The 25,661-nt window shown below is 40.3% G+C and overlaps 1 protein-coding gene across 1 annotated transcript in view; it reads left to right on the top strand.

The window, feature by feature from the left end:
* LOC140499584 (cytochrome P450 4F2-like) overlaps positions 1-16,852 on the top strand; it is a 38,723-nt gene extending 21,871 nt beyond the window's left edge. Inside the window, exons 4-13 of the mRNA XM_072601197.1 lie at positions 4,419-4,472; positions 4,809-4,936; positions 5,767-5,888; positions 11,833-12,103; positions 14,412-14,478; positions 14,653-14,782; positions 15,552-15,685; positions 15,900-15,964; positions 16,246-16,328; positions 16,526-16,852. Coding sequence (XP_072457298.1) covers positions 4,419-4,472; positions 4,809-4,936; positions 5,767-5,888; positions 11,833-12,103; positions 14,412-14,478; positions 14,653-14,782; positions 15,552-15,685; positions 15,900-15,964; positions 16,246-16,328; positions 16,526-16,736 — 1,265 coding nt within the window. The 3' untranslated portion in view covers positions 16,737-16,852. The remainder of the gene's footprint in view (positions 1-4,418; positions 4,473-4,808; positions 4,937-5,766; positions 5,889-11,832; positions 12,104-14,411; positions 14,479-14,652; positions 14,783-15,551; positions 15,686-15,899; positions 15,965-16,245; positions 16,329-16,525) is intronic.
* The last annotated feature ends 8,809 nt before the right edge of the window (positions 16,853-25,661 follow it).

Genomic DNA, 25,661 nt, shown 5'->3' with positions numbered 1-25,661 from the left:
CTGAACTACAGAACTCATAAGGTCTTCAAACTCTGACACCCTGTGGTGTTTTTATTTGGAACACGAGAAGATAGCAATCAGCTGAAAAGTATCTTTGAGAGCTTACTGTGTGTCAGGCACTCTGCTAAGTACTGAAGATACAAAGAAAGGCAAACATAGTCATTGCCCTCAAGGTGCATATACTCTAAAGGGGGAAATAACATGGAAATCCCTACATAGGAAAAATAGATGGAAGTCTCAGAGGGAAAGGAATCTGCAAAGTCTTTGTAGAGGGTAGGATCTTAGTTCCAATTTGGAGGAATTCAGGGAATCCAACAGGTGATTAATGAAGTTAGCATATGATCTCAGTCTTCACAACATACAAGGTAGATACCATTATTATTCCCATTTTATAGATGAGGAAACTGAGAAGGAGGCATCATAATTGACTTACCTAGGGTCACATGACTGGCTGAGTATCTAAAATAAGATTTGAACCGAGGTCTTCCTGACTCCAAGTCCAGAACTCTATCCACTGAGCATGATGAAGGAGAACATTCCGGGAATTAGGGACACCCAGCACAAAGGCATAGAGAAAGGCAGATAGATAGTCCCAGAAGAACAGGAGACCCAACCGTGGAAGGTGGGTCTCACTAACTCACTAACTAGATAATTACCCTGTAAATTCAGTTAGATTCAATATCCATTTTTAAAACTCCTACTACATGCAAGGTATTATACTAGATATGGGATGCAAATGTTGTAACTGTTTCTTGCAGTTTATTTGCAGTTTCCTCTTTATTGTTTTTAAATTAGCTTTTTGAAGTCTTTTGTATTTTACCTCCCAATCATTTCTGGATGTTCCTGTACTGTGTCCTCTACCCTAACAGTCTTAACTTCCTTTCCATTTTCAGAGATTGTAAGGCACAGGTCAATGAATAGGCATAATTCTTACCCAACATCAGGAAGTATGGGTGAAAAACTCATAACATCATTTCCAGTAGGATTGTACCAATGCACTAGACATGCCATGTTGACTCCATTGTGTTTCTGCTATGTACATTAATATGAGACTGAAATACCCAGACCCTGTGCCTGTTGCGAGACGGCAAAGGAGCCATGCCATACTACCTGACTGCTGCTAAAGTCTCTGCCTTTGGCCAGAATGGAAACTTACAGGGAATACATAGAAAAACATTCCTCCCCATAAGATGTTAGCAAATTCCGAATCTTTTTGGTTCCTGTTTCAGTATGCCTATGCCTAGTCAAGTCAAACTCATAAACTATTATTAGGAGGTTACTTAAAGTTTCCTGTGCAATTATCTTTTTTATACTATATTATGGAAATGCTTGTTTTATTCCATAAATTAAAAAAAAATAAATGTCTTTAAAAACCTTTGTAGTCACCAGACACTAGTTACTTACTAGCTATCTAAATACTGGGCATACAAAGAAAGGCAGAAACAGTCACTTTTTTCAAGAAGCTCACAGTTTAGTCTCCATTCTGGAGAGCAATTTGGAACTATGCCTAAAGGGCTATAAAAATGTGCATACCCTTTCATCCAGCAATATCGCTTCTAGGACAGTATACCAAAGAGATCATAAAAATGAGAAAATGCCCCACATGTACAAAAATATTTATAGCAGCTCTTTTTGTGGTGGCCAAGAACTGGAAATCAAGGGGATGTCCATCAATTGGGGAATGGCTGAACAAGTTGTGATATATGAATGTAATGGAATAGTATTGTGCTATAGGAAATGATGAACAGGTGAACTTCAGAAAAACCTGGAAAGACTTGTATGAACTGATGCTGAGTGAAATGAGCAGAACTAGGAGAACATTATACACAGTAACAGCCACAGTGTGCGAGGGCTGTTTCTGATAGACTTAGTCCTTCACAACAATATAAGGATCTAAAACCCTCCCAAAGAACTCTTGATGCAAAATACCATCCATACCCAGAGAAAGAACTATGGAATTGGAATGCAGAAAGAAGCAGACAATTTTTTTCTTATGTTCTTGTTTTTCTTGTGTTTGTGTTTCTTGTGTTGTGTTTTTCTTGTGTTCTTTTGTATCGGTTTGGTTTCTCTCATGGTTTCTCTCATTGTTTTTAATTCTTTTATGCAACATGACTAATGTGAAAATGTGTTTAATAAGAATGTAGGTATAGAACCCATATAAGATTGCATGCCATCTCGGGGGGGGGGGGGAAGAAGGAGGAGAAAATTTAAAACCTATGGAAGTGATTGTTGAAAACTGAAAACAAATTAATTTTTAAAAACAAAAGAAGCTCATAGTCTAATTGGAGAGACAATATGTAAAAATAAACATGTACAAGCCAGATGTATACAGGATAAGTTGGAATAATCTATAGACAAAAGGCACTAGCATTAAGAGGAACTGTGAAAGGCTTCTTGGAGAAAATGGTTAAAAAAGCCTGGAATCAGAGATGAGAGGAGCAGAGCAGTCTAGGTTTGGGAGACAGCTTTCCTAGGGTTTCTGGTTGGAGGAGCAGCCAGAAGGGCCAGTGTCAGGAAATCATAGACCATATGAACATGAGTAAGGTGTGAGAAGACTGGAAAACATCTCTGATTCTGTAATTCTTTGGCATGTCTGGGATCCTCTCTGGGTGTAGCAGGTGTAGATCAGAGGCCATGTTCAGTGTTATATTTCCAACATGCTACTTTGGGTCATGTCTCTGGCTTTATGAGAGCTATATCTTGACAAGAAATCAGAGTATATCAAGTCTGTTTCTGGAATCATGCCTAGAGTTGTATAGGACTATGCTTGATGTGGGGCTATAATTATGTCTGGTTTATATCTGGATCCATGTTTCTAGAACCACATTCTGGGTATATCTGGGGCCATAGTGGCAACTATGGTAAAACTTGAGGCAACTGGTGGTAGGGTACATAAAGATTTGGGCCTGGAATCAGGAAGATCTCAGTTTAAAAATGGCATCAGACACTTTACCAGCTGTGTGATCATGAGGAAGTCACTTAATTTCTATTTGCCTCAGTTTCCTCAAAGTTGTTATGAGAATCAAATGAGATATTTGGAAAAGCACTTAGTAGGTTCTGTATAAATGCTTATTCCCTTGTCTTCCCTTGCCTCCCTTCCTCATGTGTGATGTTTCTGGGGCTACACTTGAGACCATATAGGACCATCCCTGAAGTATATTGGAAGCCATTTCTGAAACCATCAAGGTCATATGTGGAATGTACCTGGGCTATCTGAGCTGGCTTGGTACCGCGTATGAAATCATGCCTAGGTTACGTCTATAGTCATATCCAAAGATGATGCCTGGGCCCTGAATGGGATTGTATTTAATATTGTGTCTAGAGAGGTATGGAATTTGTGCACAGAGCCATGTCGAGGAGTGTCTAGGTCGTAACTAGATATACAAATTAGTATATACACTATTGTGTGTGAGCTCATGTCTAGAAGAGTGTCTAGGCCATATGTGGAAGTGTCCAAGTCCTGTGTGGCCAGGATGTGTGTCATGTGTTAGGGTATAAATGGTCTGAGCCATATCTTGGTGACTTATCTGGGCCATGCCTAAGAGGTCTGTGTGCTCTCTGGAGGATATCCGAGCCATGTTCAAGTTTGGTATTGCCCATGTTCAAGAACATCTGAGCCAAGTCTATGAAAGGAGGGTTCAGAATCATATGTGGTTAGTGTCTGAACTGTGGGGCTTGAGGACAGTGTCTCAGGGTTTGCTACAGCCCTTCCTTACACGTGTGTATGTAAGTATGTATATATGAACCATTATATCCAACATGATTTGAACAATATCTCAGTGATCCCTGGAGATATGCCTGGGGCCATGTCTGGATTATGCCTTAGGAATACAGAGCCATGTCTGATTGGTTCAGGGTGAGCCACACCTGGGCCATAGCCAGGGGTCAGCAGGTCCAAGGTGATTTGGGTCATTTCCAGGGTCTTTTATGGCCAAAATCCATCCAGCCTATCAGTATATATTGGGGTGTTCTCCTGCCTTCATTTTCCTACTCCTGTTCCACTCACTCTCCCACCTCCAGACTCACCCATTCCTCCACGTTACTCTGCTGCACTCTTGTTCTTTTTGTCCAGTCTGTACACGGTTTGAAGGGTGATTCTTTTGGTGCTGGGGAGGGGCAGAAGAAAGAAACTCCAGCCCCTGACCTTTCAGCATGGAACATTGGGACCCCAAGCCAAGGCTATATTGCCCTCCCTTGGCTTCTCCTTGGGTGTCATATGTTACAGCATATTCCTTACTCTACTTTCTCACTACATAGGGATATGTGTATAGAGTAAGCTAGCTATGCATATGTGTGTATACATATATATACTCATATATGTATATGAGTATACTCATATATGTATATGAGTATAATATATACTCATATTTGTATGTGTGTGTATTCATCCCCTTTGAAGAATTTATCTCTCTCAACAGCCTATATTGCACCCAAGGATGATCTTATCTATGGATTCTTGAATCCCTGGCTGGGTAAGTAATGAGTGTGGTCAAAAATAACACCAGGAAGCAGAGATAAGGCCCAAGAAAAAGACACTCAAGTGCCCTTAACCTACGGGACTGGGAATCCTGGGAGTGAGGTGTTTATAGGCAGGGATATGAACAGCTGGTGGGCTGGTGTGTGGGGAACTAAATCTTGAGGACCAGAAATAGGTGAGGGACTCAGGGCTAAGTAAATGGCTGAGATAAGGGGCAGGTGGATTCTACTGGGTTTGGAGCTCTCTGTAGGAATCTAAGTAAGGGTTCTGGGGGTGGCAAGGAAATGAGGGGATGGACCTAGGCTACTTCTACATCTTTCCCCCTCACCAGGGGATGGGTTGCTCGTGAGTAACGGAGACAAATGGAGTCAGCACCGGCGCCTCCTCACCCCAGCTTTCCACTTTGACATCCTCAAGCCCTATGTGAAGATATTTAACCAGAGTGCAGATATCATGCATGTGAGCCTGAAGGGGTCTCAAGTGGGTTGGGGAAAGAACATCAACCACAGCTAGATCCTACATTCAGCACCTACCCTCCTAGACCAACTTGGGTTACAACAGGTGTGATAGTGGACACAGAAGAGCTGTACCTAACAGAAGATGATGAGGGCTTTGCCCATGGTCAATGAACTTGGAAGATTCTGAATATAGAAACTACAGTGATTTAGTCCTCTAGAAACAACGAAGTCTTAGCAGTCCAATCAGCAAAAACTATAATTTAACATAAAATATTAATAACTGCCAGCTGGCAGCAGGGGTGAGCTCATTCCCTGCTTCACAGTTACCCAAATCCCCATCCCTCTGAGCAATGACCCCACACTCAATTCATGTGATCTCTGTTTCCTTCCCTGCTGAGGAGAGAGTGATTGCCACATGCCTTAGGCATGGTTAATAATAGTTGTCCATGCACAAAAATGTCTACTAATGGCTGTGAGACATCACACCATCCACCCTCTCTTACCAAATGTAGCTTGGCTTTAGAAGGGAGGCAGACCCCATAGACACCATCAACCAAGAGCTTCTTCTGCTACGTTTCATGGGGTAAATCACTTTGCAATCCCTCAAACACCATTAAGGACATACAGTAAATCAGGGGCAGAGTAGGAGCAAGACCTCAGTTGCTAAATCCTAGTTCTGACTCCATCCTTCTGACACATTATCACGGTGGCCCAAAGCTCCACTCTGCTGTCCATGGCAAAGGTTTCTCTCTGTGTGTCTAGAGAGACTGAGGTCATGAGGCCTGATCCTGGGAGGAGGCCAGCCCCATACTTTCTCTCTTTCTTTGACAGGCAAAGTGGAGGCGACTATGTGCTGAGGGTAGCACTTACCTGGATATGTTTGAGCACATCAGCCTCATGACCCTGGACAGCCTGCAGAAATGCATCTTCAGTCATGATAGCAACTGTCAAGAGTGAGTGCCCTTCTGGGACCTGGCTGTGGGGTCTCAGGAACTAGAGATGATATAGCCCCATGTGAACACATGGAAGCAAAATCTCCAGGGAGGGAGTGCACAGTACCAAGGACAATATCTGCAACAGTGAGGAAGGAGGGGCAGCTCAGGGCTGATCCGGTAAATGGAGTTCCCATAGATGACTGGCTACTCATGACTTTACTCCCTCAATTCCTGCTCTAAATCCTTACCAGACATGCTGCCTTTAAAACTTCCCCAGACCCATTTTTTTAAGGAAAGGCACCAGAGAAGTTTTCAATATCAATTATTTGCAAGTCAGGCAATTTCAATACAGTCTGAGCACTAAGCAGGTACTTAACTGTGGCATTGCTGTGCATTGTTTACAGAAGTCCCCAGTGACAAGTCTTGACTCATAATTAGGAGTCATTTCTTTTTGTTTCCCCTTTGCTACCTTTTCCACCTTCTGGGTCTCTAGTTTTCATTTCCTTTCAATACTAACCATCTTTTCCCCATCCAATTATCTTTCTGGTTCTTTTCTTTGAGTTCAATTTATCCTACAAGGGGCTATCTTGGTGGTGGGGTAGGTTACTAAGAAACTCAAGAGAAAAGACAGATGGGTGAAGTTGGACTGTTGACTGGGGAAGAGTAATGAAAGAAAATCCAGAGAGGAAGACAATTGGTAACATGTGATCTGATGTGAGGAAACAGTAATGTGCAAGCAGACAAGGCAGGGAGGACTCATCATCAAAGGTTTGTGCAGTGACCAAAGATTTAGCCAGAGACATTCAGCATCACATAGAGGGGACTCAATAACAGATATTTTACTTTCCTTCAAAAAATATTTAAAGTACACAAATTTGAAGTTATTTTTTATGTAGTATTACTTCCAGAATGTTTGTTACATAATTACCTGGTAATAGTGAAACTCAATAAATATATATAATATATTCATATACACATATATGTATATGTACCTACATATATGTTCATACATACACACCTGGTGACTGTGGCACAGCGGATAGAGTGCTGAGAGCTTGGAGTCAGGAAGACTCACCATCCTGAGTTCAAATATGGACTCAGACACTATCTATGTGACCATGGGCAAGTCATTTAACCCTGTTTTCTCAGTTTCCTCATCTGTAAAATTAACTGGAGAAGGAAATCACAAACCACTCCAGTATCTTTGCAAAGAAAATTCCAAATGGAATCATGAAGGGTCAGACACAACTGAAATGACTGAACAACAAAAACAACACATGTGTATGTGTGTATGACAAGATAAGATATTTTCTAGCAACATTCCATATGGAATAAACATGCAATCTCTTCTCCATTTGTATCATAATAGGATCATCTTCTGTCCTGTTCATATGGAAAGAATACTATCCTCTGAAATTAAACCTTACTGTCTCACTCTGCTGATGAGTAGATAATAGAGAAATATACACATATACAATAATGGGTGTGCCTTTACTCCATCTAATATATTCTCACACTATTAATTTCTTCATTAGATCTGCATACCCAGAGCTAATACTTAATTTAGACAACACTTGGTCATTGACTGGATCCCAGCCTTGAAATCTCTAATATTTTTTGTTCACTCATTTCAGTCGTGTCCAATTCTTCATGACCCCATTTGTGGTTTTCTTGCCATTTCCTTCCCCAGCTCATTTTACTGATGAGAAACTGAGGCAAACAGGGGTTAAATTATTTGCCCGGGGTCACACAGCTAGTAAGTGATTGAGGCCATATTTGAACTCAGGTCTTCCTCCCTCCAGGCTGAGCACTCTATGCATTGCACAGTCAAGCTACCTGATATAATTGTATATATGATGTAACTATTTATAAATAATATATACATATAATTCCAAATGTTACATTTAAAACTGTCCTTCTTGTTAGTGGTTCTTTCTGAACTTCCTTCTGTTCTCTTCTGTGCACTTTGAAATATTTCAAAAAATCTTTTTTTGCATCACTGTTGATAAGCTCTATCTTTCCCCCAAACCCTCCCCCAATTTATAATCAAAAGAAAAAACCCTTGTAATGAATAAGTAGTCAACTAAAGCGAATCCAAATAGTGCTGACCTACAAAAATGTGTATATCTCTTTCTGTGCCTTGAACCTATCACCTCTCTCTCAAGAAATAGATGAGTAATATATGTCATCATATATGGTACAGTTGTCCTCTGGAATCATAGTTAGTCATCACTTTGGTCAGAATTATAAAGGTTTTCAAAGTTGGGTTTTGTAAATTACATTTAATTTTCAGATCCCTAGTTTTCCCTCCCACCAACAATCCACCAACTCCAATTGAGGAAGAAAGAAAAACCCTCTTACAAATGTATAATAGTCAAGCAAAATAAATTCCCAAGTTGACCATGTCCCCCTCATTTGCACTCTAAATCCATCACCTTTCTAACAAGAAATTGGCAAGCTATTCCACCTTGAGTTCTCTGAAATTATGATTAATCATTATTCTTATCAGAGTTATTAAGTTTTTCTAAGTTGATTAACTTTACAACATTGCTGCTATTTTATAAATCATTCCTCTGGCTCTGCTCATTTTGTTCTGCATCAATTCATGCAAATCTTTCCAGATTTCTCTGAAACTATTCCCTCATCATCTCTTATGGCATAATAGTATTCTATCACCTTCATACGCTATAACTTTTTCAGCCATTTCCCCATTAATGGACAACCCTACAGCTTCCAAAGTTGGTTTTCTTTACAATGCTATCCTTATGTAAATCCATCTGATTTTGCTCACATCGCTCTGTGTGAGTTCAAATTCTCAGGGTTCTCTTTGTCATTTCTTGTAAAGCAGTAATATTCCATTTTATTCATGTATCACAATTTGTTCATCCATTCCCTCTCCCTTAAATTCTAGTCCTTTTCTTTGTCTTTTTCCTTCTCTAGTAAGACTCTAGACTTACTTTCCTAAATCACACACACATATTCATAAGTCAGATTCCTAAAGCGAGAATCGCTACATCTTTCCATGAGAATGCTATGGTACCACTTATGACAGTGGAATGGCTTTCTCTTCTGCTAAGGCTAATACCTCCATTCTAGTGTATTTCCTGCCCCCTACACCCTACTGTTAATCACCAATTATTAGTGCCCAGCTCTGTTTATCCAATTAGCATCAATTATAGTTTTCAAAATGATACTTACTTTAAAGATGGAGGATGAACAGATGTTATTTCTCCCACTACCTAGAGACACGTTTGCCCTGACTGCACCGCAATCTCTGGGAACAGTAGACTCAAACAATTCAGTTTTTACAAAGCATATATCTACCAAGTTCCTTTCTGAATTCTCCATAGCTAAAGGATGAATTGCTATCCCTCCCTCTTGGCTGACTTTGATTTGTGCTGATCAAGTCGCTTCCAGAAAATCTCCTAGACTTCTGATGACTCAAGTCCTAGGATCAACTCTGACTTCTGGATTTCTGTTGGCTTACCATTCTCACCTTTCAAAGCTCACTGGCCACCTTCAATCTAAGAGCAGGAAATAACCAAGACAAAAGTAATAGCAGGACCATGTACTCATGGGCTAAATGGTAGCTCTGGGTGAGAGACAGCCTGAGGTTCCCCCATTCCCCACCCCAGGACCTACAGCAGCTTGTCCTCCTTCTTGAACATCAGCTAGTCTAGAAAGTCAAAGCCAGGAGACTCTAGCTGGCTGTGTATTACCTCCTGAATGCATCTCAGTTCTGACTCCGTGGTGGATCACAAATGTTCCTCTTCACCATAGGGTGAGTGGACTAGAAGCAATTAAAGAATACAGAAGCTGCCCTCCCATGGGCAGCAGGGATTGCATCAACTGAGCATCCAACACACGTTCCTATGGATTCTTTTCAATGGTCAGTCCTCCTTTATGCTTTTAATCTTCCCCTCATTATAAGGAAGTTTATTTTGCTTGTAACTATTCCCTCCAGAGTATTGTCTCCCCTTTTAATTATCCCTTCTTCCTATCCCACCTTTTCCTGTTGAGTGTGAAAAATTTCTACACCAAATTCTTTGAGTCTGTCTGTGTGTTCAACATTCTTATGTCTGTTTCAGATAAGAGTGAGGTTGATCTGATCAATAATCAATCAATAAACATTTATTAAGTGCCTACTATGCGCCAGGCACTGTGCTAGATGGTGCCTACTCCTTGTACCCCTTTCTGCGTACGTGTATACTCTTCTGCATGCATCTCAATTGTGAGAAATAACTAGTTCCATGACCTCCTTTCTCCTTTCTACAGTAGTAGATTCTTTTTATCCTCCCTTCTCTTTTCCCTTTTCCAAACCACAAAATAGAACCAATACACTTCTAGGGCCTCTGTTTTATTTGTTTAACTCCCATACTATCATTTGAAGATGTTAGAATTTTAAAGAGACGGTTGTTTCTTCTTCTCTCCATCTAGGATATATTTTCCAGTGTCTTTAAAGCTAGAAAAAATTTTTATCATGCCTAGTGTCTTCTTTGGGTTACTCATCTCTTCAGGTTTAGTTCTTGAAATGGGGTTCTGTAACCCCTGCTGTACTTTTGAGTAGGCTGGTAAACCCTAGTTGGACTCACCCTGATTCCCCTGGATTCCTCTACATTCTTATACTTCCCAGGGTTAGGTCTCCTTGGATCTCTGAAGGTCAAGGCATTGAATCTTCAAGGCCTTCTGTGACATTGCAGGACAGAGTACTAGGAACCTCAGAGACATTGATCTGGTTGCCTAATCTGTCTGGCCTAAGTACTGTTGTGCCATCTTGGTCACTGCTATTCCTGGTGGCTTCTAAGGTCCCTGTTGTGTTTGTCCAAATATCATGGAGATTTCTCATGAGAACCCTGTGCTCTTGCTTTTTCCAGACACAGAGTTATAGATATATAACTTGACTGGAAGGTTGTTGGCTTGTTTGTGATGGTACTGGCTTTGCAAGTGAGCCTATTTCCTATGCTCATGAGATTCTCTTTGAATTTTTTGGCAATTCTTGGGTGGAAGACACCACTTCCTATAGTTTTTCCTTAGATATCTTGATCATTATTCAGTTGTGTATGAATTTCAGGTGTTTTCTAGAGTAAGGATATGGGAGTTGGGTATCCTGCCTCTGTTTAGATGAGAAATCTTTGCCTGTTTTCTTAGGCATACCTGTGTCAGAGGTCACAAGATTGGGTGGTCAGAGGTCACAGCTTATTGTAATAATAGTTTAGGCCAACAGCTGTGTGTTTCTAGAAGGAGGTACATCATTGCCCTAGTCTACATCTCCATCCATACTATTTCTCTATGCAGGGCAGCATTCAGTTCTGGGCATCACATTTTATGAAAAAATGCTGATAAAATGTAATATGTTCAGAAAATGGCAACTGGGATACTAAAGGAACCACAGATAATACTATAAAAACATCAACTGAAGAAGCAGGTGGAAGGATAATTGGTAGTCATCTTCAAGTAATAGAAGGGTAGACAAGGGAAGAGGGATTAGACTAGTTTTGGGTAGAAGACCCAGCATAATCAAAAGTAGTGAATGGAAATTGCAGAAGGCAGATTTGGATTTCATATGAAAAGAAAAAATTTTCTAACAAGACTGAAAAAAGTAGAATTTATAAATTCAAAAAGGAGTAAACTCCCCCTCACTTGAGGTCCTCAAGAAAAAGGGATCTTGTAGCATTGATTCCTGTCAAATTAAGGGTGGTTCTAAAAAAACAAACAAACAAACCTCAGTGGTCCCTTCCAGTTCTGAGATTCTATCATTCTGCTAACATTTTGGAGGAAGAATGGGTAGGAATGTGGGGACCAACAATGGTTTTGAGATGTGAGAAAGGTAATGACAATGATTAGGACAGGCAAACTTGGGGTGGAATTAGTTTGCAAGGACAATAAGGAGTTTGGTCTGAGCTACGTGGGTTCTCTTCCTAAGTGGCCCAGAGCCTGACCCTGCCCCTCCTACTTTGCACAGGAAGCCAAGTGCCTACATCTCCACCATCCTGGAGCTGAGTATCCTTGCACTGAAACGTTTCAATCAGTTTCTTCTATACTGGGATAGACTATACTTCCTCACCAGAGATGGAAAACGCTTCTCCCAGGCCTGCCACATTGTTCATGACTTCACAGATGCTGTTATCCGGGCCCGCAAACAAGTTCTTGCTGAACAGGGTCCTGAAGCCTTTCTCAAGAACAAGGGTAAAAGCAAGACCATGGACTTCATAGATGTGCTGCTGCTGGCCAAGGTGAGTTTGTGGGGAAAATGAAGTCTAGCAGGCTTGGGAAAGGGAGGGGAGGTGTTCAGGGGCATGCAAAGGGCTTCTCTGTAGAGAGAAAGTCATGGCCCTCTAGTATTAGACTTGGAGTCCGGTGTAGAGGGGTGGGTGACTTAGGCCCTCATTAAAACCATATTTAACTTTTTTCTGTCTTCTACAAAAAGCTTTTTCTTCTTCTCAGAAGCCCTAGTCTTTACAGCATCATATTGAAAAGGGCTTGTTCTTTGTACTGGTGTAGAATAGCTCTCTAAGCTGATTCCTGGTATTACAAAGGAATTTGCAATAATAGTTAAGAATAAAAGCTAACATTTATATACCACTTACTAAGTGTCAGTATATATACTATGTACCACTGTGCTAAGTGCTTTACAAGTCTGTGCATTTGATTATGTACATTTGATACTCGAAACAACCCTAGGAAGTAGTATCATTATTATCCCAAGTAATTCCTATGGGAAAACTGAAACAAAAAGAGGCTAATCTACTTGCCTAAAGTCACAAAGCTATTAAGTTTCTGAAATTGGATTTGAACCCTGGTCTTCCTGACACTAGGCCCAGGCTCTATCCACTGTGCCGCCTAGCTACCCCTGAAATACCTGGGAATATCTTTATGACTGGATCTCAATATGTCAAGAGTATCCTTAGAGTTCTAAAGGTATCTAACTATCTTTAGTACCTGGTTGTATTTTCATTAAGGAAATTATTTCCAGGTTCTATAGGTTTCTAAGAGTATCCTTATTTACAGTTCTCATGGATAATAACTCCTTTGCTACTTTTTTTTTAAATGCACAGCAGTTTATTGTAAACAAAGCACTTTCACATAGGATAATGGGTTTAGAGATAGTGCTGGAGAGAACTTTAAACATTTTCTTTTCCTTCCCTCTAATTCTGAAGATGAGGAAGGTGAAGCCCAAACTGAGGGATAATCTGCCCAAGGTCTCACAAATTGTAAAAAAAAAAAAAGAAAACCGGCAATTCAGGCACAGATCCCCAATGCCAAATCCAGGTCTCCATCAAGTTCCAGATAGCTTAGGCATATTTCTGTCTTTGGTTCTACGTGTATGTTCTCATCTTCTGGCTCTACGTGTGTAAACATTGCTGTGGGTAAGAATATCGGCAGGCTGTCTAAGATTCTAAATATCTCTAGAAGTAGCTCTGGTTGTAGGCATATCAGGGCAATCTTGTGCATTCTAACTGTATCCAGGAATGTGTGTGTGACTGGTTCTACATTTGTCAGGGGAGTCTCTTAGATCCCAGGTATATTCAAGAGCATCAGTGGGTAGTTCTAGGCATATCAAAGAAGTTTATCTCTGTTGGGAAAACACAAAGGTTCTGATTTACGTGTATGAGACACAGTATGGTAAAGACTATACAGACCTTGATGAAGCAGTGAGGGCAAGGGAGACTAAGAAGTAAGGAGATTCTAGAGGAAATCTTAACATTTTGGGATTGCAGATCACTTTAGTAGTGTGGCAGACCCTACGGAGGCATTGGAAGCAGCTAAGTGCCACAGTGGACAGAGCGCTGGGCCTGGAGTAAGGAAGATCCGAGTTCAAATCCAGACTCAGATGCTTACTAGCTTATTTAACCTCTGTCAATCACTTAACCTCTGTTTCTTTAATCCACTGAGAAGGGAATGGCAAACCACTCCAGTATCTTTGCCAAAAAATAAAATTTCCAAGGACAGTACTGGAATGCTATGGTCTATGGGGTCACAAAGAGTCAGAAATGACTGAACAACAAAAGCCTATGGACCCCTGCTAAGATAACGTTTCTAAATGCATAAAATAAAATACATGGGATTACAAAGGGAATGAATTATTCTGAGATACAACTCTATATTTTTCCTAAAATTAATTCACATTAATTTTAGGCTGCGCCTTCATCGCTAAAAGTAGATGAGGTTGACGTATGCAGTAAAGTCTCTGTTCAAATACAGGATTCTAGAGTTCTAAATGCTTCAGGAACCTTCTGGAAATCTGGTTCTAGGTACACCTGGGTGGTTTCTGAGAGTTCTACAAACTTCAGGGGACCTCCAAGGCATAAAAGCCTCCAAGGTTTTTAACAGCTACATGAGTCCAGAGGATGGCGTTAGGTGTATCCAGAGTTTCTGGGGTTGGTGACAACTTCACAGAGGTCAATTAAGTAGGTTCCAGTGAAATTAGGTGACTCTACATGTACTTGAAATGCCTGAGGGCAGGGAGATGCTGCTTGGATCCCCTGAGCAGAGTTATGCCTGGGAAGATGCCAAAAACTCAGAAATGTGGCCTTGTTCCAGGATGAAAATGGGAAGTCTCTGTCAGATAAGGAAATCCGAGAAGAAGCTGACACCTTCATGTTTGAAGGTAAGGGGGTAAATGGAGAAGGAGGGGCAAGGCTTAGACCTTCTTTGACCTCTTCTTTGACCAATACTGGCCTAGATATATGGGTATGTTTCTTCTTCCCACACAGTCTAGTAATGGGCATTTCTAACCATCACACCACTGCCCTGGGTCTGTTTTCCTCTCCCCACACTCCAGGGCATGATACAACTGCAAGTGGCATCTCCTGGGCCCTCTACAATCTGGCCCAGCATCAGGAACACCAGGACCGCTGCCGTCAGGAGATACAAGAGCTCCTGAGAGGTCATCAAGTGGAGGAGGTTGAATGGTCAGTGCAAGCTGAGGCTGGGGTTGGAACCATGGAGTCAGGGCTAGGGATTTCCTGAGGTGTGTGTAGTCAGAGGTTAAGCCTCTGTCTACCCTGTCCACAGCCAAGGACATTCCCAAATGAACCATCCCCAATGGTAATAGCAAAAGCTAGCATTTATATAGCACTTCGATGCTGGCCAAATATTTTACATACGTTGTCTCCACTGATCCTCACAACAACCCTGGGATGTAGATGCTACTATTAGCTCTTATTATCCCTGTTTTATAGATAAGGAAACTGAGGAAGACAGGTTAAGTGACTTGCCTAGGAATATATAGCTAGCAAGAGAATGAAGCAGGATTCAAACTCCCATCTTCTTAACTCTAAAGTCTTCACTCTGTCATCCCAACATGGCTGAAATTAATCCTTAGCAGATGATGGATCCCATTTACTCAAACAGGCTCCTCCTTACCAACAGACACATAAAGACAACCCAAAGCAGTTTAATTTCACAATCCACAACTGATTTCAGTTTAACTTAACAAAGCTTCTATCCAGGGCTAAAACATAGGGAAATTTTCTCTGTCAAAGCCCCCTTCCCACATTTCATCCACAGTTTTGTTAATATCCTCTAACATCTGATTATAAATGTCCCCAAGCTCTGATTAATAAGTTCCTTCAAGTTAACACCTTCCTCCCTGCCCCTGCTTTTTTCAACAAAAATTGAAGGGTTTATGTCCTCCCTTTCATCACTGTGGGTTTGGGCTAATGGTTCTTCTGTCCTCAGGGATGATCTGTCCCAGATGCCCTTCCTGACCATGTGTATCAAGGAGAGCATGAGATTGCACCCACCAGTTCCTTCTGTGTTCCGCCAATGTGCCAAGGACATCAAGCTCCCTGATAGTCGAATTATTCCCAAAGGTGCCTTGACTTAGTTCACATAGCAAAGGGAGGGAGAGTCATAGAATGGGGGAGGGGAAGTTTGGAGGAAGGGAGAATGGAAGATGGCAGATGGTAGGTTTTACCATGGGAAGGAGCCAAGGTAGTCACACTGCAGGGTTTAGAGGGTCATGTCCATAAGTGTAAGTATGGAATTTGGGGACCATACTATTCACTCTCTCTTCTCATCTTTTAGGGAATGTATGCCACATTAATATCTTTGGAACCCACCACAACCCAGTTGTATGGCCCAACCCTGAGGTACCAACCACAACCCTTCACCCCATGGCTAATCCAAGCTAAGGGTTAGGGATACTGGTAAGGTGGAACTGAGCCCCAGAAAGATCAAAAAGTAAGAACATCCCAGGTGGAACTTTCATGGCAGAGCTGGGAAAAACAGGAGGTGATATCTATATGTCCTTATGAAGTTCTCATACTCATTCTGAGTATGATCCCATTCTGGGAGAAGCCTATTGAGCTTTGGTGGATGTGACCCTGGGATAACCCCCACCAACCTCTCCAATCATGTCCCTGTATCCCAGGTCTATGATCCATACCGCTTTGATATCCAAAACACCCAGAAGATATCACCCCTGGCATATATGCCCTTCTCAGCTGGACCCAGGTAAGATAAGAACATCTATTTGTCCATTTACATCCTTGAGAGATATCCTCATCCCTCTAGGTCAGTTTGAGTAGCACCAAAGTTCCAAAAGAGATCCCACCTCTTTGGGTTATGGAGGCCCCATCCTCAGAGGGGTGGAGGAAGTGGGCAGGATTCTCAGAGACAGTTTGACTTCAGGGCCCCTCCACCTTGAACAGGAACTGCATTGGCCAGAACTTCGCCATGTCTGAGATAAAAGTTGTGCTAGCCCTCACTTTGCTGCGATTCCGCATTCTCCCTCATGAGAAACCAGTCCGAAGGAAGGCAGAACTGATCCTCAGAGCAGAGGATGGGCTGTGGCTGAAGGTGGAGCCACTACAGCATCCTTCTAGTACTGAGACTCACCTCCAAGGAATCCCTCAGAATTGATGGATAGACATTTTCTCTGGTCTTGAGCAGGCATTAGAACCTCATGGTTGCCTTCCTTTCCAATCATCCATGTCTTTATTGTTATTCTTCTAAATAAAACATAGTTTTACACCTCATATTTTGGCATTCATTGTGAGTCTCTATGCCAAGAAGGTCATGCTAGGAGCAGGGAATAGAAGCCAAGAATCTATGTTTTCAAACTTAGTCTCTAGGAAGAGGCAAGAAAGAGTTCAGAGATTTATATGCTCTAGCACCTCAGTCTCTGAGCTCTTAGCCCCTAGTCTAGGTAGATCAGTCATATTGACAAATTCAACCGTATTAATTATGAGAAATTGGACTATTTGACATATAAGATTCTTCCAATTCTACAATTATTGAACTCTTTCAATAATCACAGTGATTAACTGGAGAGATAGACTAGATCTAGCCTGGCAGACTCCCAGAGAAGGAAACTATATCAAAGAACATTCATTTATATACCTGCTATACCTAAGCAGGAAGCTCTCATTTATTATCCCTGACAAATGTTCACCCACTCTCTAATTGATAACATTTTAAGTATCTTTGAGAGCATTTGGCATTACCCTTTCCCCCATTCCTTTTTCTATCCTTTCAGTCAATCTCTGTTGTTCCTTTCTCTTTGTCATCTCATGCTACTTAAGGCTCAAGGCTGAAAGGATCTGTAGCTCCCAATTTGGTCTCTTACTGACCTTTCCCATTTTAAATGGTTAGTTTTTTATACCTGGCCTCTTACCTATTTTCTATCTTCTTGCTCAGTCTCAATTTTCTCTGGATATTGATATCTTCACAGAGCATAGATTATAGAGCCAAATTGGAAAGGATCTTGTATATTATCAACTCTAACATGTACCTGAAGAATAAATTATTCCAACAGCATCTTCTTTCTGAAGAAGTCCTTCCCTCCTTTTGATGGACAGCTCCAATAGTTTGCTTTTATTTTTTGTTTTTTGAAATACTATCAACACAAATCTTTCCCTAGCTGGTCCTAATTCTACTCTCCAGGTCCAAGCAAAACACATATTATCTTTCGCCCATCTCTCTTCCTAGTCCTTCAGTTCATGAATAACAAGAAGAATAAGTAATAGCTGAACTGAGTCTCAGCAGAGAAAGTAAATGAGAGTTCAGTTCAGTCTTGAGAAGTCCAACATTCAACAAACAGCTAATCGAAGGTTTGGAAAAACTAATTAATGGAAGGATTCCTTATTGGAGTTCATTTCACATGCTTGCTCTTATCCTAAATATTTGTACTTTCTGGTACAGCCTGGATGAGCAGAGAGCCAACACCTGGCTAAGAGAACTGAAAAACATTTTCTATCTATTGGCTGACAACGTTGATTTAAGAACTGCTGTAGCATCCCCTGTTGGGGAGAAATATATTAAACACAGCGCTTCTAGTAGATGAAGGATTGAATTACAAGTGGCAATGAAATTAGAACCTCAGCTGAGGACTCCGGCTCAGGCACAAGATGTTGCAAGAACAAATTTAAGAACAGACAAAATGAGTTATAGCATAACCTCTACAGAAGAAAGGCTTATTAATCACAACACCCTAGCTCCATGAAGGATGATGGAGGTGGCTAAAAGATCTGGTGAAAGAGCTGTAACCACAAAATACTCACTTAGTGTGTGTGTGCGTGTGTGTGCGTGTGTGTGTGTGTGTGTGTGTGTGTGTGTGGGAAATAGGGGCCTTCTTTAGTATGGGGTGGGGAGAGAGGGAAAGATATAGCTTGGAACTTAAAATGTAACAAAAAATTAAATTAAAGACAAATACAAAAATAAGAACTTTAACATTTTTAACCATACTACTTTTTTTTAAACTCAGGTATTTTTCATCATAGTAAATAAGTTACACATTCAATTCAAGTTTCTCTAGGTTCTCCTCTAGGCAAACATAGGTCCTATCCTGAGAAAATTCTTTGCTGACCCTATGATTATGACATAGGAGATATTGAATCAAAAGTACCCATGAGTGAAATTGTTATTTTTATTTTTCTAAGCAAGCCTCTCTGTAGTCTACTGGCATGTCTCATCTGGCCTGTAAGGCTTTTATTTTTTAAATCAGCTTCTCCTACATATTACAAGATCACAACTTCCCATGAGGCTTCATTCTTGTGTCAGTGGTTCAACAGTATAGTTCTTAATAAATCATAGGTAATAACTGCTCAATTCTAGAAAACTCCTTCCATCTTAAAAGTTCTTTGAACATGGACACAACAGGAGCATCTTTATCTTCTCTGGGTGGTGGCTCATCTCTTCTTGAGATATGATCTACAAACTTGACAGAAATTCTACAAAACTGACATTTAGCCATGAAAAATTTAGGCCATTTCCCTTTAGTTACTCCAACATTTGTATTCTTCCAAGAACCAAAGATATTATCAAGATATGCTGACATTTAGTTCATATATCCAACTACTTTCTCCACTGGTCTTTGGAAACTAACAGGTTTCCTGGACATTCCTTGCAGTATAAGATCAAACTGGTAAACATCCAGCTGAGTGTATAAAAGCAATCCTCTTGTCTTTTTCTGCTTTAGGAGTCAGGTATAAGCCACTGTAGAAATCCAGTTCTGAGAACCAGGGGCTGTCTGATGGATAACTCAGTATATCTTGAACTCTCATGATGGCATACTGTTTGACTTGGCTTCTTTATTCAAAGGCTAGAAGTCAATACACATTCATATTTTTCCATTCTTCAAAAATAACACTAGGGACAATTCATATTGCCTCTTGGATGATGGTGTGATGACACTATTAACCAGCAAATTCTTAAGATGGCTTCTGAGATTATCTATCCCAGACCACAGACATTTCCCTGAATGGTAAGGAATCAGTCAGTGAGCTTGAGCACATCCCATTCATACAGTAAAAACACATCTGTCTTCCTGATGAACTACCTCAATAACTACTTTTAGACTTCTATTATGAGGGAATCCCCAAAGTCCAATTTCTCTGGAAACTTTAGATGAAAAAAGCAAGTATTCCTGTGTACTTCTTGTCTCTGCATGATTTAATCCTCCTGCACAAGCCAAACAGATAGACTAAGCACTGAAGTATAGGGACCTAACTGGCTGTTTGCCATATTCTACTCATATCTGGAATTTGTGGTGAGTCTGCATGCACCAGCACCAGAGTGCCTTTAACCTTGATGACAACAGCAATTTCTTTGGGAAATTTTGAAGTTCCTTCAATGTATGCCAAGGATGAATGGTTTTGTCATTTAATTTTCAAGGACAAATCATTCCAGAGGCTCAAACTACACTTACTTCAAATGTCTTCTTAAAATGACTGTAATCTGATCATTCCTTTGGCTCCATTGTTCAGGACAATGATGTTGCCTACGTGATCCAGCTTCACTTTCTCTTTTGTCTAAGGCCTGATGAGTGGACCCCAGATCCCTAATCCCTCTAGGCGGAGATTTATGTATTCTAGAAGCACATTTGGTACTAGAGTTTCCTTCTTAGAATGGAAGTCATAGTCACCTAAATCTCTGGGTGACTTAGAGTGTGAATATCCTTATTCACCATCATCCTCAGTTACGTCACCCTCCAGAGAATCATAAAATGCTAGAACTTACATGTACTCTAGTTCACCTTGCAATCATTTTTTTATCTTTATACTACCTTTATTTCCCACCCTTTCTTTTCCCACCCACCCCCATCTCTAGCAAAGAATAACAAAGAAGAAAGCAATTCAGCAAAACTAACCTAAAAACAACCAAATCTGGGAATTTATACACGAATACATGCCTATTGCTCCCCATCTCTGCAAAGAAGGAAGAAAGGAAGATTCCTATATTTCCTCTTCGGAGACAAGTTTTGGTCACCATAGCTATACACCATCAAGGGTTGTAGGGTTTTGTTTCATTTTGTTTTGCTATTTTCACTTAAATTATTGTAGTCATTTTATATAGTTTTGCTAGTTCTAGTTACTTCATTCTAGATCAGTTCATTCAAGTATTCTCACATCTCTCTGTACTCTTTATGGTCATCATATTTAGGAGTAATATTCCAATATATTAATATATTCCAGTTTTATTCATTCTCAGTCAATGGGTATCTACTTTATTTTGAATTCTTTTCTGCAACAAAGAAAGACATTATATTTTGGTGTAGAGAGGACCTCTCTTTGGCCCCCTTGGGATATACTGCTCTGAGGCAAAGGGCATAGACATTTCAGTCACACCTTCTTGACTCAATCCAAATTGCCTTCCAGAAAGAGTGAATTGATTCACAGCTCTAACAACAGTATTAGTGTGTCTGTATTCACAAGGCAACTCCCTCTCCCCCAAAACATTACCTATTCCAGTCTTTTAGATCTTTAACAAATTTCAGACATGATCTATTTTAAAAAATAAGTCATGTGGGGAAGCAGTGAAATGTATTACAAAAGGCACTGGATTTGGTCAGAGGGCCTGAGTTCAAATTTTGACACTACTATTACTGCTTTGAATGAGTTGCTTTCTAGGCCTCAGTTTCCTCCATTATAAAATAAGGATTTCCTAGAAAGTTGATAATGTCCATTCCAGCTATAAATCTATGATTCTAAAAGACAATTTAAAAGTTGAAATGACTAGGAAATAAAATAACATGGTATGTTAGTAGTAGTGAGAATGAGGCATAACAGACAGGCAGCCAAATGCTGTTCTGATATCTGGAAGAAGATATTTAGATTATACATATCGTTTTCTGTGTGTTTATGTATGCATGTATGTATATACACAGCTATATATCCATACATATGTGTATATATACACATATCTGTATGTATGTCTGTGTGTGGACATATATGCATGGACATATGATGCATAAATATGAAAATACACCTATACTTTCATCTATATGTATGTATGAGCATATACGTGCAATGTGTCCATATATGTATGTGTGTATGCATATGCATGCCTCTGCTTTATGTGCACATGCACCAAAGTGGAGGGAGAGTTGGTGCATAATTTATTGTTTGCAGATGGCTTTGCACTCAATGCAGCCTCTGAAGTTGAAATGCAACAAAGTATGGATCAATTCTCTGCTGCTTGTGCTAATTTTGGCTTAACAATTAATACTAAGAAAACACAGGTGCTCCATCAGCCACCACCACATCATCTATATGTGGAACCATCAGTTACAGCAAATGGAGAAGTTCTGAATGCTGTGGATAAGTTGACTTACCTTGGTAGTATACTTTCCAGGGATGTACACATTGACAATGAGGTTGACACGCACATTGCCAGAGCTAGCTTGTGAGGCTCCAAAGGAAAGTGTGGGAGAGAAGAGGTATTAAACTGACTACCAACCTGAAGGTCTACAGAGCCATTGTTCTGACCTCATTGCTGTATGCTTATGAAACCTGGACAGTATACCAGGCCAGGAAACTGAATTGTTTCCATTTGAATTGTCTTAGGAAGATGCTGAAGCTTACCTGGCAGGATAAAATAACAGTCAATGAGATCCTTTTTCAAACTAATCTGGCAAGCATTCAAACTGCTGAAAGAGTGCAACTCTGATAGACAAAACACATGCTTGCCAAAAACACTATATCATGGAGAACTCATACAGGGCAAGCATTCACATGGTCAGAAGAAGCTATACAAGGACATTTTCAAAATCTCTCTTAAGAACTTTGGAATTGATTGTGTGGCATAGGAGACACCGGCTTAGCACAGCCCAGCATGGCATGGGAGAAGGTCTAGAAGCAAAGCAGAATTGAAGTAGCTCATACTAAATGTGGGAGGCACAAATTTAGAGAATCCACTCCAAATGTTTACCTGGACTATTTCTGTCCAATCTGTGGTAGAATATTCTAGATTCATATTGTGTGGGATGGCTCAGGTCCCTACTTAGATCAATTACTCAGAGGCCTCTCAAAGTGACGACAGAAAGTTTATTTACTAGATTCTTGAGAATCGGGACACTCCTACACCAGTTCATCTGGAGTAGGAAAGACAAAGACAAAGAAAAGGCAGTGATTTATATAGACCCTAACTCAAGTCCCTCCTCCCCCACTGACCATTATCCTCATTGGCTGAGAATATGATCTTACATTCTAGACACGAAATCTAACCAATCCCTTTTGAAATGAAGACATCGAGGAATTATGTAAGTTTTGTCCAGTCATTGAGACCCTAATACACTACACAGTTTTATATCCTTATGTGGAACTATTCTATTCTAAAAATATTGTAACCTTGAGCCTTTAGGCCTTACCTCACCCCTGGGGGAAGAATTACAATCTGAGAAGTCTTCACTAAACCTTTCCCACTCAATATTGATCTGATCAGCCACAATCAGATCCACTGTACCTTGACTCTAGCAGAGTGATGTCCTTTTGGTTCTCTAGAACAAAGGACAACAACCATATGCACATATATATGTATGTATTGTACTTATGTATACATACACACCCACTAAATCAGAGGAAGACCTCCTAGCACCCTGGGTGTATTTTGTATATAAGTGATTTGAACTCAGACATAGATAAGACTCTCATAGTATGGTCCAATAAATAAATATTTGTGTCTCCTGTGTGCCAGGCACTGGGCTAAACACTGAGAATACAGCTAAACAGGATGATGTTTGCAGAAACCAAACAGAGAAGTTATTAAGAGATGAAGGATTGGCCATATGCTCTACCTATGGAGGGAGTACCCACACTGATATGAACATAAACACATTAAATTAATAAAAGATGCTGGTTACCAATGGAAGACTAAGAAATGAATCAGACTTCTGCTTGGAATGAATGGAAAGAGGATCATGAATAACGGGCACAAGATGGCATCACTCACTTCTTGATTCTTTCTCTCCAACAAGCAAAATGATCATCAGATTGAGAGAGGCAGCACAAAAATGACTAAAATAATAATCATAACTAACATTATAGTATCTACTATGTGCCAGGCACTGCGTTAAATACATTACAATTATTATCTCATTTGATCCTCACAACAATACTGGGAGGCAGGTACTAATATTATCCACATTTTATAGAAGGAAATTGAGGCAAATAGAAGTTATGTGACTTGCCCAGGGTCACACAGCTAGTAACTGTCTGAGGCTGGATTTAAAGTCAGAACTTTCCTAACTCTAGGTCCAATGATCTACCCACTGTACCACTTAGCTTCCTAAAAGTAGTTGAAACCCCTGATAAGTAAGACAGCAGCAAATCACCATCAAGAAATCCAAGCCATCAGACCCCAAAGTACATCAATCTGAATTGAAAAATGTATAGTTATGAGTATGGTTGTCATGATGCTTCCTGTAATCTTTGAGACTCTATTGATAAAAGAAGACATACCACAGAGCTGAAGATGGACAAATGTTGTCCCCAATTTCTAAACGAAAGAAAGAAGACAAATTCTTTAAACTGAAGGTTAGTGATCTTGACTTTGATCTATAGGGAAAATACAAGAAAGATTCATTAAAGTGATAGTGTATGATGAGTGCTTTTGCAACCCAGAGCCTCTAGTCCTCTAAACTGTGGGTTTACACAAACTTGATTTAATCTTAATACTAATCACAAAATAGCATTTTTTTACTTATTAGGTCCACACCTGGAGTCCACCCTGGGAAATCTCAGAATATAATTTGTATTCAGTTCTCCACAAATACGAGTAAGCAGGATGTCCAGCTACCAGACACTTGGATAAGTCACAGAATTTGTTCTGCCCCGTGGAAAATACAGAAAATGAAAATGACTCATAAGATGCGTAAATAAGTAGTGTCAAACACAAATAGAAACAGGGGCTCACATAAGGATCCCTTTGAGCCTTATGTTGACTCTTCACTGGCAGCAGAGAAATCATTTCTCTCATTAGCTCCAGAAGCAAAGCGTTTCTCCACACTCTCCCCACTCCTCCACCACACACACCCAAGCTGAACAGTGGAGTAGTATAGGCTCTAATCTCTTTACTTAGGTTTTGATTCATCTACTTTTGTTTCCTAATGCCTTTTACTCAGCTTCTTCTCTCCTTTTCTATTCTCTGACTTCTAGTGCCTGAAAGGAGGGTCTCATCATGAGTGATGTTTACATTGAAAAACATAAAATTCACATTTGTATTATGTATAGCACAAATAGTTATTAGACTAAAATCCCATAGTACCAAAAGAGTTCTGCAATGCCTAGTTGCTCATCAATAAAGTCCCCAAAATAGTAATATTCAGATTAGCTGCTGGAAAACACTGTGTTGCAGTGGTCTCCATCATCACTCAGTTCTTTCGCATGTGAGTTGCTTTCAAACACATTTTCTTAGCTTTTCTATTTGCAAGTCTGTTTTCTCTAAGAACCCCAAACTATTTGGGTTGCTTCAAAGGATTTTCTTGTGTGTTTTTTTTTCACACAGATGCCCTTTTGTTTTGCTTTACAGAAAATAAAGCATTCACACAAGAAAAGCATAGTACCTTACACCTAAACACAACAATCTTAGGGCTGTTAGGTGTCACATTCACTGGATATAGCACCCAACCTGGAATCAGGAAGACTCATCTTCCTGAGAGCAAATCCAGCCTCAGACATTTACACGCAGTGGGGCCCAGGGCAAGTTACTTAACTTCTCTTTGCCTCAGTTTCCTCATCTGTAAAATGAGGATAATGACAGAGCCTTCCACAAAGGATTGTTTGTGAGGATCAAATGAGGTCATATTAGTGACCTTAGCACAGTATCTGGGACATAGTAGTCACTTTATAAATACTTCTTCCCTTCCCAGGCCCATTACTCCTTCATGACTGGAGTAGCGCAGATGCCGTCTAACTATTCTATTTCCAATTGATCCTGCACAGCTCCCATCCTCAAATTAGTCTCCATAAAGAGCTTCTCTGCACATAACCCACAGGTGGCTTCGAGTTAATTACTGAAATGATCTTTTTCTATAATGAAATTTACATGCTTTATTTTTGAAAATTGTAA

The sequence above is a fragment of the Notamacropus eugenii genome, chromosome 4 (assembly GCF_028372415.1).
Source record: "Notamacropus eugenii isolate mMacEug1 chromosome 4, mMacEug1.pri_v2, whole genome shotgun sequence".
In the NCBI taxonomy this organism is placed as follows: Eukaryota; Metazoa; Chordata; class Mammalia; order Diprotodontia; family Macropodidae; genus Notamacropus; species Notamacropus eugenii.
The sequence above is the reverse complement of the archived record's forward strand: the minus strand, read 5'-3'. Positions and strand labels throughout refer to the sequence as shown.